General features: G+C 43.3%; 2 protein-coding genes across 4 annotated transcripts; one reads left to right on the top strand and one right to left on the bottom strand.

The window, feature by feature from the left end:
- The first annotated feature begins 495 nt into the window (after window positions 1–495).
- On the top strand, window positions 496–9828 carry LOC128894879 (pre-mRNA-processing-splicing factor 8). 3 transcript variants are annotated; one of them, XM_054156921.1, is made up of 10 exons: window positions 517–543; window positions 639–680; window positions 1139–1378; window positions 1451–1619; window positions 1715–1879; window positions 1998–2213; window positions 2469–2807; window positions 3118–3223; window positions 3321–9075; window positions 9172–9828. In XM_054156921.1, the coding sequence occupies exons 3-10, from the start codon at window positions 1159–1161 to the stop codon at window positions 9324–9326; spliced, it is 7125 nt and encodes a 2374-aa protein (XP_054012896.1). In that variant the 5' UTR covers window positions 517–543; window positions 639–680; window positions 1139–1158; the 3' UTR covers window positions 9327–9828. The 3 variants fall into 3 exon arrangements, with proteins under 3 accessions (XP_054012897.1, XP_054012895.1, XP_054012896.1); XM_054156922.1 differs by lacking the exon at window positions 639–680 and having other exon boundaries at window positions 496–541; XM_054156920.1 differs by having other exon boundaries at window positions 502–680.
- Window positions 9656–16948, bottom strand: LOC128894852 (G-protein coupled receptor Mth2-like). The gene is made up of 7 exons (XM_054156863.1): window positions 15649–16948; window positions 14629–14642; window positions 13674–14532; window positions 13254–13332; window positions 11192–11376; window positions 10894–11059; window positions 9656–10438 (listed from the first exon to the last, which is right to left on the bottom strand). The coding sequence occupies exons 1-7, from the start codon at window positions 16475–16477 to the stop codon at window positions 10132–10134; spliced, it is 2439 nt and encodes an 812-aa protein (XP_054012838.1). The 5' UTR covers window positions 16478–16948; the 3' UTR covers window positions 9656–10131.
- Window positions 16949–17154: the final 206 nt, after the last annotated feature.

The following is a 17154-nucleotide window of genomic DNA, read 5'->3' as shown; positions in this document are numbered from 1 at the left end:
GGAATAACTAGTGTTCGTGGGACAGTGAGTTCATCGAAAAAGGCCACCGCTCGCTAAGTCGCTCAGTGAGCGAGTGGCGCCCCATCGGTGAGAGAACGCTCAACTTTCTAGTGAAAATAGTTGCCACCATTACTGCTAGATGCCACAATCGATATGTTATTATTTTATATCTCTCATAAATACATAACCAATACGATTCCTTGGTTTCTAACGCTACGATATTGTCTTGACTGGTTTATACGTGAAATTTAACATTTTTATGAATAATTATTTAATTTAGCAATAATTATCGAATGTTTAGTCAGTTAGTCGTACCATCTAGTGGGAACAGTCAGTGTCAACGATTTCCATCGCAACAAACTTTGGCGTTTTCTCACCGATGGCGTCATTTCGGTTAGGCTAAAGACTGGAGTCGTTGTCGCTAGAGGGCTTCGTGTTTTCACGATCCAAGTGGATTGACGACGATCTGTGATGTCTCGTGTCTGGGATCTGCGAGGTGAGCGTGAGAGCGTGAGATGGATGCCGATACGGTTGCAATACGGTGAGCTTCGCATGCAATGTGTTTAGCGTCGTTTCAATCTCACTTACACTCACCATTACCTTTAAATGTAACCCTTAACGTTACGATTCGTTCAAGTTCGTTAACGTAGTGGTTATGTTTAGTTCCACGTAAAGTTAAGGTAAGATACTCCAAACTATTGTATTATGATAATCATTGAAATTTTTTGTGGACCGGAATAAAAGTCGTTGGCTGTCCCTTGTGCCTGTTCATGTGTAGTAAATTCGTGTTTCTGGTTTAACTCTGTACACGATGTAGCGGTATACGTTTCTGTTTTGAATACGTTTTCAAATTAATAACTTATCGATTACTTTAATCCATTGGTTTAATATTTTGAGGAAAATTTCAATTATGCTGGCAAACGAATAACGTTTTATTTAGGACACTTTGCATTTGTATGCTTTGGTTATTTTCATTACCAGAACCTTAAATGAAAACCATTATATTATTCTAATATTGTTGTTTACCTTGAAAAATTTGTAAAATTTTCTGTATTTAATATAAACATTTTGTCAGATACTTTTTATTAAATAATATATATTTCATATTATAAATAAATATCGGTTTACGCGGTTTCAGTTTAAAATTTTCTGACAAAAATGTCGATTCCACCGTATTTGCTGGGTCCGAACCCATGGGCCACCATGATGGCCCAACAGCAGGCTCATGCTCAATTAGCAGCGGCTCAAGCTCATGCTCAAGCAGCTGCGCACGCGCAAGCGGCGCACCATGCTCATATGCAAGCTATAGCAGGACCGCCGTTGCCGCAAATGCCCAAACAACCAGAAGTTTTGTCAGAGGATAAACTTCAAGAGAAAGGTAATTGAAGAATTCGAAAGTTGGAATCCATCCTTTTGTATATTTATTTCATTCAAATGTTTGTTGTCGTAGCCCAAAAATGGCAACAACTCCAATCAAAAAGATTCGCGGAGAAAAGAAAATTTGGTTTCGTGGATGCTCAGAAAGAAGATATGCCGCCGGAACATATTCGAAAAATTATCAGAGATCACGGCGATATGAGCAGTCGCAAGTACAGACACGATAAACGTGTTTATTTGGGGTAAGTAAATGTGCATATTCGAGTTATCGTGTATCGTTAATTTAAAGGAAATGAAAATCCAAAAGAGGTCTATAGCATTCTTAATTTTTTTACAGAGCTCTGAAATATATGCCCCATGCGGTAATGAAACTGTTGGAAAATATGCCTATGCCTTGGGAACAAATTCGAGATGTAAAAGTTTTGTACCATATTACAGGTGCGATTACATTTGTAAATGAAATTCCATGGGTTATCGAACCTGTATATATCGCTCAGTGGGGGTAAGAGAAGAAAAATGTTTCGCATTTTGTTATCGGTTACTTTTGTAGAGCGCTTAAGTAAGTCGCAAGTAGTAGGTAGCAGGATTTTCTATATGTTTTTGCTTATGTTTGTATATAGTACAATGTGGATTATGATGCGAAGAGAAAAAAGAGATCGTAGACACTTCAAAAGAATGAGATTTCCACCATTCGACGACGAGGAGCCTCCGTTAGATTACGCGGATAACGTTTTAGACGTGGAACCTTTGGAAGCTATTCAGATCGAACTCGATTCCGAGGAAGACGAATCTGTGGCATCCTGGTTTTACGAACACAAGCCACTCGTCGGTACTAAGTAAGTTGATTATTTTTCAGGGTGTTGTTCGCGATATCGTATAATAATATTTCGTGATGAAACGCGTAGGGGTCCTGAAATCAACTGATATGTGAGTTGATGGCTGTAGTAACTCGACAGTCTTGTCCGAGATGAGCACTGTTTGGGTTGCTATTAGCTGGACAAAACGCTAGCCTGAATAATCTTGGGGAAATTAAAAAAAAAAAAGATTTCACTTAACGAAAGCTTCTCTGAATTGCTAATAATATATTACAGGCATGTAAATGGATCCACTTACCGGAGATGGAACTTGACTCTACCGCAAATGGCAACTTTGTACCGTTTGGCTAACCAATTACTAACAGATTTGGTGGATCAAAACTTTTTTTATCTTTTCGATCCAAAGTCTTTCTTTACCGCTAAAGCATTGAATATGGCTATACCCGGAGGTCCAAAGTTTGAACCACTGGTGAAGGATTCGAATGCAGCCGACGAAGATTGGAACGAGTTTAACGATATAAATAAAATAATAATTAGACAACCTATAAGAACAGAGTATCGCATCGCGTTTCCTTATCTGTACAACAATATGCCACATTTCGTTCATCTATCATGGTAAGTAGTTTAAAGCGATGAAACGCGTTTATTTAAATATACACCTTGTCCACACTAGTTTTGAGACTAAGAGTTCATTGTTGGCGTATCGATAGTCTTACTAGCAGCGTGGTAGAGAAAAGATATATGTATATGTAAAGGCGGTGATTGTTATTCGTATCCTTCGTAAAGTGTAGAAGGCAACTGCTGAAATCACCTACATTTTGATTGAAACGAACGAAAGAATGAAAGCATGCTATACATGGTATAGTATAGGGTAATTTCTAATTACTATATTTCAATGGATTTCCGTGGTGTCACGTGTTTACAGGTATCACGCGCCAAACGTGGTTTACATAAAAACCGAAGATCCCGATTTACCTGCATTTTATTTCGATCCTCTGATCAATCCCATCTCTCATAGGAATTCGTTGAAGGTAAACGTTCGTTCGGATATAGATACGTAGGTTAGATCGTCGAGTATATTTATCCGATTGTTGTATGAAAGTTGGTTCCATTGTGTCTGTTGTTTAGACCGTGGAACCTCAAATCGAAGATGACGAAGACTTTATCCTCCCCGAAGAAGTGCAACCGTTCCTTCAAGAAACTCCTTTGTACACCGATAACACGGCAAATGGTATAGCTTTGCTATGGGCACCAAGACCGTTCAATACCCGTTCCGGCAGAACTAGAAGAGCTATCGACATACCTTTGGTGAAGTCTTGGTACAGAGAACATTGTCCGCCAGGTCAGCCTGTTAAGGTTCGGGTCAGCTATCAAAAGCTACTAAAGTATTTTGTTTTGAACGCTTTGAAGCACAGGCCTCCGAAACCACAGAAGAAACGTTACTTGTTCCGATCGTTCAAGTCGACAAAGTTCTTCCAAACCACTACTATAGATTGGGTGGAAGCTGGACTTCAAGTTTGCCGACAGGGATACAATATGTTGAATTTACTTATTCATAGAAAGAACTTGAACTATCTTCATTTAGATTACAATTTCAATCTGAAACCGGTGAAAACTCTTACCACCAAAGAGAGAAAGAAATCTCGATTCGGAAATGCTTTCCATTTGTGTCGCGAAATTCTTCGTTTAACAAAATTGATCATCGATTCTCACGTGCAATATCGGTTAAATAACGTTGACGCGTTTCAACTCGCGGATGGATTGCAATACATTTTTGCGCACGTCGGTCAACTGACCGGAATGTATCGATACAAATATAAATTGATGAGGCAAATCAGAATGTGCAAAGACTTGAAACATTTGATTTACTATCGTTTCAATACGGGTCCTGTCGGTAAAGGTCCTGGTTGTGGATTTTGGGCACCCGGTTGGAGGGTATGGCTGTTTTTTATGAGAGGAATTACGCCGCTGCTGGAAAGGTGGTTGGGAAATTTGCTATCCAGACAATTCGAAGGTCGACACTCAAAGGGAGTGGCTAAAACCGTAACGAAGCAACGCGTCGAGTCCCATTTCGACCTTGAATTGAGAGCGTCGGTGATGCACGATATCGTGGATATGATGCCGGAGGGAATAAAGCAAAATAAAGCTCGTACGATACTTCAGCACCTTAGCGAGGCATGGAGATGTTGGAAGGCTAATATTCCGTGGAAGGTGCCAGGATTACCGATTCCCATCGAAAATATGATCCTGCGGTACGTGAAAATGAAGGCCGATTGGTGGACGAACACGGCGCATTACAATCGAGAACGTATAAGGCGCGGAGCGACCGTGGATAAGACCGTTTGTAAGAAAAATCTTGGACGGCTGACGCGACTCTATCTTAAAGCGGAGCAGGAGCGTCAGCACAACTACTTGAAGGATGGCCCGTATATTTCGCCGGAGGAAGCGGTAGCGATATACACGACAACCGTACACTGGTTAGAATCGAGAAGATTCGCTCCTATACCGTTTCCACCGCTCTCTTACAAACACGACACCAAGCTGTTGATATTAGCGTTGGAACGTTTGAAGGAAGCGTACAGCGTCAAGTCTCGATTGAATCAAAGTCAACGCGAAGAACTCGGTTTGATAGAACAGGCGTACGATAATCCGCACGAAGCATTGTCCAGAATCAAACGACACCTTCTGACCCAGCGAGCATTCAAAGAGGTGGGAATCGAATTCATGGACCTGTACAGTCACCTGATTCCCGTTTACGACGTCGAACCGCTCGAGAAAATCACCGATGCTTATTTGGATCAATACCTGTGGTACGAAGCGGACAAACGAAGATTGTTCCCGCCGTGGGTGAAACCCTCGGATACAGAACCGCCGCCTTTGTTAGTTTACAAATGGTGTCAAGGTATAAATAATTTGCAAGACGTTTGGGATGTCAGCGAGGGAGAATGTAACGTGTTGTTGGAATCAAAGTTTGAGAAACTCTACGAAAAGATCGATCTGACATTGCTGAACAGGCTTCTCAGATTGATCGTCGATCATAATATAGCCGATTATATGACCGCAAAGAATAACGTCGTTATAAATTACAAGGATATGAACCACACAAACAGTTACGGAATAATTCGTGGATTACAATTCGCGTCGTTCATAGCGCAATATTACGGTCTCGTGTTAGATTTGCTTGTCCTCGGGCTACAAAGAGCCAGCGAAATGGCTGGTCCTCCTCAAATGCCAAACGATTTTTTGACTTTCCAAGATGTGGCTTCCGAAACGGCCCATCCCATCAGGTTGTATTGCAGATACGTTGACAGAATACATTTGTTTTTGAGATTTTCTGCCGACGAGGCGAGAGATTTGATTCAAAGATACTTGACGGAGCATCCGGACCCCAACAACGAGAATATCGTCGGTTACAATAACAAGAAATGTTGGCCACGCGACGCTCGAATGCGACTTATGAAGCACGACGTTAATCTAGGTCGCGCAGTATTTTGGGACATAAAAAACCGTTTACCCCGTTCGACGACCACCATACAATGGGAGAATAGTTTTGTCAGCGTGTACAGCAAAGACAATCCGAATCTGCTGTTCAACATGAGCGGATTCGAGTGTCGAATCTTACCGAAATGCAGAACCACTCACGAGGAATTCACGCATAGAGACGGCGTGTGGAACTTGCAAAACGAAATAACAAAGGAAAGAACGGCTCAGTGTTTCTTGAGAGTCGACGATGAAAGTTTGCAACGATTCCACAACAGAGTTAGGCAAATTCTGATGGCATCCGGGTCCACGACATTCACAAAGATCGTAAACAAATGGAACACGGCATTGATCGGACTGATGACATATTTCCGCGAAGCAGTGGTAAACACGCAAGAACTGTTGGACTTGTTGGTAAAGTGTGAAAATAAAATTCAAACGCGTATCAAGATCGGGCTCAACTCGAAGATGCCTTCGCGATTTCCACCAGTGGTATTTTACACGCCGAAAGAACTGGGCGGACTTGGAATGCTCTCCATGGGCCACGTGCTGATACCTCAGTCGGACTTGAGGTGGTCGAAACAAACCGACGTCGGTATCACTCACTTCCGTTCCGGCATGAGCCACGACGAGGATCAATTGATTCCAAATTTGTATCGGTACATTCAACCGTGGGAATCGGAATTTATCGATTCGCAACGAGTATGGGCGGAATACGCGTTGAAGCGTCAAGAAGCTAACGCGCAAAACCGTCGGCTCACTTTAGAAGATCTCGAAGATAGTTGGGATCGTGGTATTCCTCGCATAAACACGCTGTTCCAAAAGGACAGGCACACGCTCGCTTACGACAAGGGTTGGAGGATACGTACAGAATTCAAGCAGTATCAGGTGTTGAAGCAAAATCCATTCTGGTGGACGCATCAACGGCACGATGGTAAATTGTGGAATCTGAACAATTATAGAACAGATATGATTCAGGCTCTGGGCGGCGTCGAGGGTATATTGGAGCATACGCTTTTCAAAGGAACCTACTTTCCAACTTGGGAAGGTCTTTTCTGGGAGAAAGCATCCGGTTTCGAAGAATCTATGAAGTATAAAAAATTAACTAATGCTCAAAGGTCGGGGTTGAATCAAATTCCGAATCGGCGATTCACCCTATGGTGGTCGCCGACCATCAACCGAGCAAACGTGTACGTTGGTTTCCAGGTTCAACTGGATTTGACGGGAATCTTTATGCACGGTAAAATTCCAACCCTAAAGATTTCCCTGATTCAAATTTTCCGTGCGCATTTGTGGCAAAAGGTACACGAGTCGATCGTGATGGATCTTTGTCAAGTATTCGATCAAGAGTTGGACGCGCTAGAAATCGAGACTGTTCAAAAGGAGACGATACATCCGAGGAAATCGTACAAAATGAATTCGTCTTGCGCCGATATTCTCCTCTTCTCTGCCTACAAATGGAACGTTTCTAGGCCGTCTTTGCTCGCTGATTCCAAAGATCTTATGGATAACACTACCACGCAAAAATATTGGATAGACGTGCAACTTCGATGGGGAGATTACGATTCTCACGATATCGAAAGATACGCTAGAGCGAAATTCTTGGATTACACCACGGACAATATGTCTATCTATCCGTCGCCAACCGGATTGCTGATCGCCATTGATTTGGCATACAATTTGCACAGTGCGTACGGTAATTGGTTCCCTGGATGCAAGCCTCTGATACAGCAAGCGATGGCAAAAATAATGAAGGCGAATCCGGCGTTGTACGTGTTGCGAGAACGTATCAGAAAAGCGTTGCAACTTTATTCCTCCGAACCTACCGAACCGTATCTATCTTCGCAGAATTACGGAGAACTGTTTTCCAATCAAATCATCTGGTTCGTCGACGATACCAACGTTTATCGCGTTACCATTCATAAAACGTTCGAAGGGAATTTAACGACAAAACCCATTAACGGAGCCATCTTTATTTTCAATCCTCGAACCGGTCAGCTGTTCTTAAAAATCATCCATACATCGGTTTGGGCCGGCCAGAAGCGTTTGGGCCAGCTGGCGAAATGGAAAACCGCCGAAGAAGTGGCTGCGCTGATCCGATCTTTACCGGTCGAAGAGCAACCTAAGCAAATAATCGTAACCAGAAAAGGAATGTTGGATCCTTTGGAAGTTCATTTACTCGACTTTCCCAACATCGTGATCAAGGGATCGGAGCTTCAGCTACCGTTTCAAGCTTGCTTGAAAGTCGAGAAATTCGGCGACTTAATTTTGAAAGCAACCGAACCCCAAATGGTCTTGTTCAATTTGTACGACGACTGGTTGAAGACCATTTCCTCCTATACCGCGTTCTCGCGTTTGATTCTTATTCTTCGCGCGTTACACGTAAATACCGAAAGAACAAAGGTTGTTTTAAAGCCCGACAAGACAACCATAACGGAACCTCATCATATATGGCCTTCTTTAACGGACGACGAATGGATTAAAGTCGAAGTACAGCTAAAAGATCTTATATTGGCCGATTACGGGAAAAAGAATAACGTAAACGTTGCGTCGTTGACTCAATCCGAGATTCGAGATATTATACTGGGTATGGAAATTAGTGCGCCGTCCGCTCAACGTCAACAAATCGCCGAAATCGAGAAGCAGACAAAGGAACAATCGCAGCTTACAGCGACCACTACGAGAACGGTAAACAAACACGGCGATGAAATCATTACGGCGACAACTTCTAATTACGAGACGCAGACGTTCAGTTCAAAGACCGAATGGCGGGTGAGGGCGATTTCAGCTACGAACTTGCATCTCAGGACGAACCATATTTACGTGTCGTCCGATGACATCAAAGAGACCGGTTACACTTACATATTACCAAAGAACGTCCTCAAGAAATTTGTTACCATTTCCGATTTACGCGCTCAAATCGCGGGATACTTGTACGGCATCAGTCCACCGGACAATCCCCAAGTTAAAGAAATCAGATGTATAGTTATGGCTCCGCAATGGGGCACGCATCAAACGGTTCACTTGCCAAACACGCTTCCGAATCATCAGTATCTCAAAGAAATGGAACCTCTCGGCTGGATTCACACTCAACCTAACGAGTTACCGCAATTATCGCCTCAGGATATATCGACGCACGCTCGGGTAATGGCAGAGAATCCGATCTGGGATGGCGAAAAGACCATCGTCATCACCTGTAGTTTTACTCCCGGATCTTGTTCCCTGACAGCCTACAAATTAACGCCGAGTGGCTTTGAATGGGGAAAACAAAACACCGATAAAGGAAACAATCCTAAAGGTTACCTACCTAGCCATTACGAAAAGGTGCAAATGTTATTGTCCGATCGCTTCCTCGGCTTCTTTATGGTACCGAGCCAAGGATCTTGGAATTATAACTTTATGGGTAAGACTCTTTTAATACTGATACTTATTTATCGATGCATGTCTCTGCTCTTTACCAAACTAAACCTTTTTTATTATTGATTATTGATTATTGTAGGTGTGAGACACGACCCGAACATGAAATACGAACTACAATTGGCAAATCCAAAAGAATTTTATCACGAAATTCATCGACCGGCCCACTTTTTAAACTTTTCTAGTTTGGAGGACGGCGATGGTGTCGGAGCCGATCGAGAGGATGTATACGCTTAAACAAGATGAGCAAAGGAAAGTAAAACGATAAAATATCGTTAAATCTGTACTTTTTTTCCAAAGTTCATTGTGGCATAACCGACAACGTTTAATTAAAGATGAAACTTTTGTTCAGATATCAAGCGCTTTTAATTGTATATACACGAATCGATCGCGCACGGTTAACATAAAGTATCGTGAAAGATTGAACAGTTTATTAAAAAGTTGACTAGCTAAACGAGTCGTGATGCATTCTCGCTAACGCGTTTCTTTTTTTTTACCTTTGAGAAATATGCGTATCCAGTAATGTTTGTAACGTTTAGTTTATAAGTTGACTAGTATTAAACCAATTCAAATTTGTACTATACTTTAATATCAATTTAGAATAAAAAATACATAATTTATACACATACGCGTGTACACATTAAGAAAATGTACAAATTTTCACACATTTAATCTCGTAAAATACATTACGCAACATACATTTGTTATTTTCTTGGCGTACAATAAACAAGTTTGGTAAGCTTTTTGGTGCATTGATTCAAATTTTCTATATTACGTTATAAACACGAAAAAGAAGAAGAAGAAGAAGAAGAAGAAGAGTAGAATTATAGAAGCTTCACGGCTAATTAACATCGCGTTACACTCCAAGTGGCGCGGTCACAGGTCATTTGAGAACGTATAGCGCAAACTTTAGCCCAAGCTTTTCCTTAAAATTGAAATAAAAGAATACTCGCGACTCGAAACACTCCAACGATAGCCATTCTCGACGACTAGATACTTGTGCCGATTGCGAGTGGACAAACCGTGGTGTTACCGTGAACGTTCATTTAACGGTTCGCGCAGACTCGCTCGAAAAAGGATAGGTCGAACGAGTAGTCGAACTATGATACGCGCTTCGAGTCGAGTTTCTGGAAAGTATATTGTCGTCCCTGCAGCAGAGTCTTTTCAGAAGATGCTGCTTCACTTTATCCTTCCAAACGAAGATGAAGAAGATGATTACACCTTGCAAGGTATTCGTTATATCGGTAAGATACCAAATGTATTCCGGTGAATTGTTGCACAGCCAAGATATTATTTCCATTGACCAATTGATGCCCATTACGATGAACAGCTTCAAGTACAAATTGAACCTGGACAAGAAAATGTATAAATTATACTAAAGAAAATTGTGGTTATTTTGTAAAATATGTAAATATCGTATACATATAGAGTAGATTGGTAGAGGCGATACCTCTGTCGAGTGGAACGTGGAACGCAAGCAACCGTGCGTGCGACTATGCGCGCGAGACTGTAGCCCCGGATGTGTATTTGCTACTTTAGAGGAGAACTCGTCATTACGAAAACAAATCAAAGCATGGGAAAAATGTTGGTTTCGCTCGTTCTATAAGAGGATCCAAAAATAATTTTGCCGTCACAATAAGTGTAGTATTCGCGTATCGCGTATCGCATATCGCGAGCCGTGTTTCGAACCACTGGATCAACGTCTTTCAAAATAGGGGCTTGTTCGAGTTTAACAAAGGCGCAAAGAAAAAATGTTTAACGCTACAGACTGTAAATGAACGAATAAAAGGATAAAAGCACGTACCATTGTTTGTGATCGTCGTGGCGCTTGCTGTCCGCGTCTTTGAAATGTCGCGCCGTGTCTTTTTTGTGTCGCACAATCTTCAATGCCGTCGAGACGAAAAGACATATGTTGCAGAGGATTGTAACGCCCATAGGTCCGTAAAAGTATATCGCTTTTGCCGTTTCCTCTATAAGAAGATTAAGCTACGTTTAATCATAGACGTAAATACAGGACGCGGGTTTAATGATCCCGAGACTGCTGGTTCTAACGATTCGCACACCATAATAATTGAATAAATTTAAAGTAAATCAGCACTTACTTGCAAACCAGCAACTCTCTTCGCCGAATTCCGGTCGAACGAAATGCTTTGGGATATCGGGAAGAAAATGCATGAGTATGCTGATTCCTGTAAGAATGGATGCGCAACCCCAAGCGTAGATCGAATATATCATAAACTTTTTCCGTTCCCTTTGCTTTGCGCTACCTTGAAGCGATCGGAAACCTCTGAAAAGTGAAAATTAATATTATTACGGTCTGCGAGAAAGCCCAAACGATTCCGTACCTTGTAAGCATTTTAATTTCAACTATGTACTATTCGTATCTAAAATTTCAAAGTTGGAGTCAAAGTTGAAGTTTGCACGCTACAGCCAGGTTTGCGAGTATTTTTAAGCGTTCCACGAATGCGACAATGGTTTACGGTTTACGGTTTACGGTTTACGGGATCGCGTGAGAATGTCAGCCTAAATTAATAAAGCGTTTACGTTGGGTGGCATAATCTACGATCATGATCGTTAACGGCCGTTAAGCGTGCGTTCGTTTCGCCAAGCCCTTCTTTCCTACTCGTATAAATATAAACACGTAAGTAGATACGAGTTCGACTTGGTCGAGGGTGTGACCGTTCCCGCGTGTCTCGTGTCATCAGCGTCTAATAAAGGAAGCGTATTAACATGTTGGAGGGTTTTCATACGTACGAGCGAGTGCGTATTTGCGTAAACGTACTTTTTGCGAAACGATCGAAATCGAGTTTAAAACTGACCGACTATGCTTCGAATGATTCATATTGGAAAAAGGAGTACGACAGACAGTTGCTTCGCGTCGCGACGTTTGCGGTTTTCAGTGACGCACAGTTATTCCTAAAGAACCAGATCGAACATTCCTGTGCCTTGAAAGCGTTTATAAACTATAGGTACGAGTCAAAAATGTTGCGCGAGTACCTATACAAAATTCGTTTCGTTTTCCCTGAATTTTCCACAAAAGCGACCCGTGATAAACGTTCGAAAATCTTTCTAGGAAAAGTAAACGAATGCAATAATAAGGATTTCCGGGCGTTGAAAGGTAACGCGAGAATACTCGTATCTAAGCGGCGTCGGCGTCGGCGTCGGCGTCGGCGTCGGCGTCGGCGTCGGCGTCGGTACCGTCGACGGAATCAGCACCGAAGAAAAGCCCGATCCTCGGCATTCGAGATTTGTTTGGACGATACGTCACGATTTGTTTGCTGTACACCTGGCGTTCTATAGATACTCGAGTAGATCTGAAACTTTTATAACGGCTGGCTAAAGTAAAGAAACAGATATGGGCAAAATTTGATTCGAATAATAATAGATTACGAATAAGAAGAACCCGTACGCGTATGTATACGTATACTCGTCGTGGCATAAATATTTATTCGTTTGGCTATCGAAATTTCATTCCGTAGATGAAATTACGCGCGTCGAAACGTCGGCGTCGGCGTCGCGAGGAATTTTCATTTAACACGCAACGAATGGTAGAAAAATGTTGATTCTTTGAACAGAATTCAGATGGAGGATCTCTGCAATCGAAGTAAATACTTGTACTGTGTACAGAATCTAGATTGCGTTGGCCGTTGGTCCTGTGTCAATAAATTCTATCGATTCCCGCGAGTATCAATTAATCGGAGCGAATTAAAGGCGTCGGCGTCATCCGACACGGGTCGAGACAAGAGACATTAACGTGGGGCTTACACGCGATAAATAGCGCCGTGGGAGAGCCGTTTGTTTCGCGGACACGATCGAAATTCATTTAAGAATGTTTGCATGGTTCTCTGTACACGTGCCGTCACGAACCGGATATTAATTTGCGTTCTATCGCGATTAATTTTCCCCCGGTGTTTGACCAACTATCAAATTTCTCTTCTTTCAACGGAAGATTAACGAGGAACGTTTTGAACGCGTTCGTCATACGCGACCGAGAAAACATTTTTCAAGGATAGGTCGTCGGCGAATAAATGAATTTGCAGGCGGATGTTTTACCGCTTCCGCGTCTGGATACCGATGCAAGGCTTCGATACGTCGCGCGTCGAGACGAAACGAAAAATCGCAAAGCAACGGGCGGCGCGTAGACAAAACTTTCGACTCGCTTACCTAAACGTCCACCAAATATCGAAGCACATAACGTTCAGCCAGAAAAAGCTCGCCAGGAACGAGAAGTGGATGACCAAGGCTGAAACAAAGTCCGATTAAAATTACCAACGGTTTACCTTGCGAGTCGCGGACATGCTCGCGCGTTAACAAGCGAATAGGCGTGCACCGAGTCGATAAAAAGCAGAGAAATCGTACGAGAGAAGAAACGATCGATTTCGGGAACGATTTGACCGTTTACGCTTGCACGGCATGCTTGTGCTCGGTGTCGATTTCGTTCCGGCAACTGTTACGCACGTCCAAGTACGTAGCTGTAGATATATCGTGTATCATGGATCGCTACGATACGAAATCGCTGGTAAATATGCTTTCTTTCGACTATCCGTATAGGAGTTCTGGTGAAAAATAACGTGCAACGAGTACCGAGCAACACGCAGAACTTGTCCGAGATATGTTCCTGCGGTGAGATCTGTAAGATAGCGAGCGTTGTATACGCGACCATGAGGGAACCAACGTATCCGCGCAGGGTGCGTCCGTGTATGTTGTGCAGTTCGGGTATCAGCGTGTAGACGATCAAAGTAGCGAGCAGGAACGGTATCGAAACGATCATTCCCACGGGATACGAGACCAACACGTTTCCGTCGCCTTCGCTTATGTCGAAAGAAACTAGCACGCTGAACGTGTCGTTATCCTCTAAACGGAAACAAAAATCGGTCTGCTCGCGAATAATTCCGATATTATCCTGGTAGATCGAGCCGTTGTTAAGATACATGAAATGATCTTCGATGTTGTTGTTCGGCTCGAGTAAGTACTTGTCTCTACGAGGATTCGAAAGGAAAAAACGAAACCGTTCTCGCGTTAGATCCTCGACGAGCAACTCCAAGCTAACGGAATCGTAAATACTCGGCAAATGGAAGGTGACGTTTGTTTCCTCGTGATTGTTGCAACACGCGCGAAACGCGAGCGGTTCGCAAAGAGGAAACGGGATCCGAGACACGTTCGTCCTCTTATTCTTTGCCTCGTCCGAGCTACCAAAGTCGTCAAACCCGTCAAAGTCTCTGCTCGGTTTGCTGTTGTTGGCATCCTTCACCAAACACTCTGGCTCTACTCTAGTGATGTTTTCTTGATTGCACAAACATTCGGTGCTAGACAACACAACGCTCGTCGCGAATACCGATCGCGTCGATAACAGCCAGATGACAAGGATCGTTAACCAATTGTGATCGTGATCGTAATCCATATCGGACCGTACCGAACGTCTGGGTGGGTGGGTTCTCGAAAACTAACTGTTTATCGTCGCCGTCGGTCATCCGGATTTCTTGCGACCGCGCTCATTATCGCGTTACACGGAAATGGTCGGATGATTGGCAACACTTACACATCCAGTTGCGGCTGACATACGCTCGCTTTCTATAGCCCTTCGACATTAAATTATCTAATCTTTATCATCTGTTATCCTAGAACGCGACGGGTACACCGAGCATAAACTCTTCTGTCAACTATTACATCAATAGGCTAAGATATAAATCGTTCGCCTGTCAGAGAACATATTCGCGTACTTTATCGTATCTGTACGATATCGTTTCGTTCAATTTAAACCGTGTTGAACGGAAAGAGTCGTGCGAGTCGCAGCGCGCGAACGCGCATCGTTTTAAAATTTAAACTCTCAGGATCGTCGATTCGTCATTGCACGGCTACAACGATGTTTAGTCCACGAATCACAGCCAAATGATTCGAAACGACGACACGTGTTTCCAGAAAGGGGCAACATCGTTTCAACGGTCTTTCATTCGTTTCGTTATCTACCGTGTGTACACATGGTGGGATTGGCGCGCCGCGTACCGAGAGACCGAGGGACGTAAGAAGGAGAACATCGAAGGCTCGAATCGCAAGCCGATAAGACCATTTCCTCGCGATTTTATGCTGTAAAACCGATAAATAAACAGCGACTTCCTACAAACGTCGGTACAAGGCTAAAAGGTCTACAAACTATCAAGTCGACGCGCGTATATATATCGGCCACTTTTGCTTCGAAATTTAATCAAATTTTCAAGATAGTTTCTTTTTTCTCTACGAGACACTACCGGTCTTCGGTTTTAAGAGTACATTTCATTTCAACGGGTTATTCTAGTCCGAAACGTGTCAATTTTCAAGTATTCCTTTGAATACGTACGAAATTGAGTCGGGTTGTCTCCAGCGAGACAGGAGGAGACGGCCATTGTGACCGCCGCAACCCATTATTTCAAACTACATCGAATCTAAAATCGTGTGTAAGAATGACAAGAGATGCGGTAAACGGGAAAAATAGCGAAAAGAGAAGCAAAGAAAGCAAGCGACGATGGCAAGGGAGCAAACGTTGATAAAAGAGAGAGATCGTGCGCGGCCTGGTTGTGCTTACCTATCGCGGAGCAGAGTCCGTACGCGATGTAAAACAAGGAGGCCAATTCGAGGAAAGTGTACGCGACGAGAAGAGAAGCAACGTAACACATCAGAGTCTTTCCGTAGAGATTCCTGAGCTCCGGAATAATCGCGTACACCAAAAATGTAGCGAGCAAAAATGGAATGGACACTATAAGGCCGAATTTGTAATAGGTTTTCTCGTTCGGAGGAACGGAATTGGGTAAAACTTCGGTCGACAAGCAAACGAGGGCGGCGATCTTGTCGACGGACTCTTTCCAGTCGAGACAGTAACTCCCCGTCGGAAACATCATCGACGAAGTTTGAAGCGACCCGTTTCGCTCGACTACAAACTTGTCCTCCTCAAACTTTTCCGGCTCGAGCATATACCTCGAGAGATTCCCGGGACAGCCCGTGTAGTTGACGATAACGGAGACTCGTTCGATCTCGGGGGCGAGTTGGGATCGTTCGAGGACGAGATCGCGGCCGAGCTGTTCGTTCGGTAGTCGCGTGCAATTCGGTCGATCACCGACTCCTAACATCTCGTTGCGTCGACAACACTTTTTCAGGCATGTGCGTAAATTACACGGACATCCGTAAGTCTCGTTCCCGACCTCTCGATAAGATCCGACGGGGTACACCAGCTCCTCGTACATCAAACTTCCGTTCTTAAATCTGCTAGTTTTACTTGGTTCCAGAACGATAGCCGCGAATGCTTGGCAAAAGGAATCTCCGTTCGACGATGCGTCTACTTCGGTTCCCGTAGGTCCGAGCCAATACAACAAACTAAACGAAATTACGCGAATCACGGTAGTGACACGGAGCCGCATCGTGACCTTCTCACGCTCCGTTCAAACGTAACTACGTTCGATGATACGTTCTCTCTCCTTTTCTTTTCTTTTCTTTTCTTTTCTTTTCTTTTCGCGTTCATACGTCGATGCGAAACGATTCTTAAAATTCACGTCGGATCGTTTCGGCGTTGATCATCGACGTCGCGTCGACGATCCAACGAAATCGTAAATGGCTCGGAAGTCTCGGGACAGACTGCCCTCCGAGTCTTTCGATCGTTCTTAGTTGCCGCCCGCGCGAGAATCGCCGACAATGCGGTACCAACGCCATCTGTCAAACCTATTACGGCTAGAAAGACCGTCTGCCAAGTGCCAACGGGATAAACTAACGCAACACTACTACCCTTTATCATTTTCTCGTACCGTTTGTCGATCTCGTTAATCAATTTTAATCGATAACTAGAGGGTAATCGCCTCTCGTACATTCATACGATGCAAATACTCGCCTATCTTTGCGAGAAACTAACAATAACCAACCTTTTCTAGCTTTCTCCAACATTTGTCAGTTGGATAAAAACGGTAACTTCGATAGGTACGGTAGATTCTCGTTCCAAGCTCGATCATTTTGCAGTTTTCCTGTACACCGCGATTTGGAACGCATTCCAACACTCCGCACGGATTCGCTATTTAAACAAACATGTATATATATATATATATAT

The sequence above is a fragment of the Hylaeus anthracinus genome, unplaced genomic scaffold, assembly GCF_026225885.1.
Source record: "Hylaeus anthracinus isolate JK02 unplaced genomic scaffold, UHH_iyHylAnth1.0_haploid 4, whole genome shotgun sequence".
NCBI classification, from domain to species: domain Eukaryota; kingdom Metazoa; phylum Arthropoda; class Insecta; order Hymenoptera; family Colletidae; genus Hylaeus; species Hylaeus anthracinus.
The sequence above is the reverse complement of the archived record's forward strand: the minus strand, read 5'-3'. Positions and strand labels throughout refer to the sequence as shown.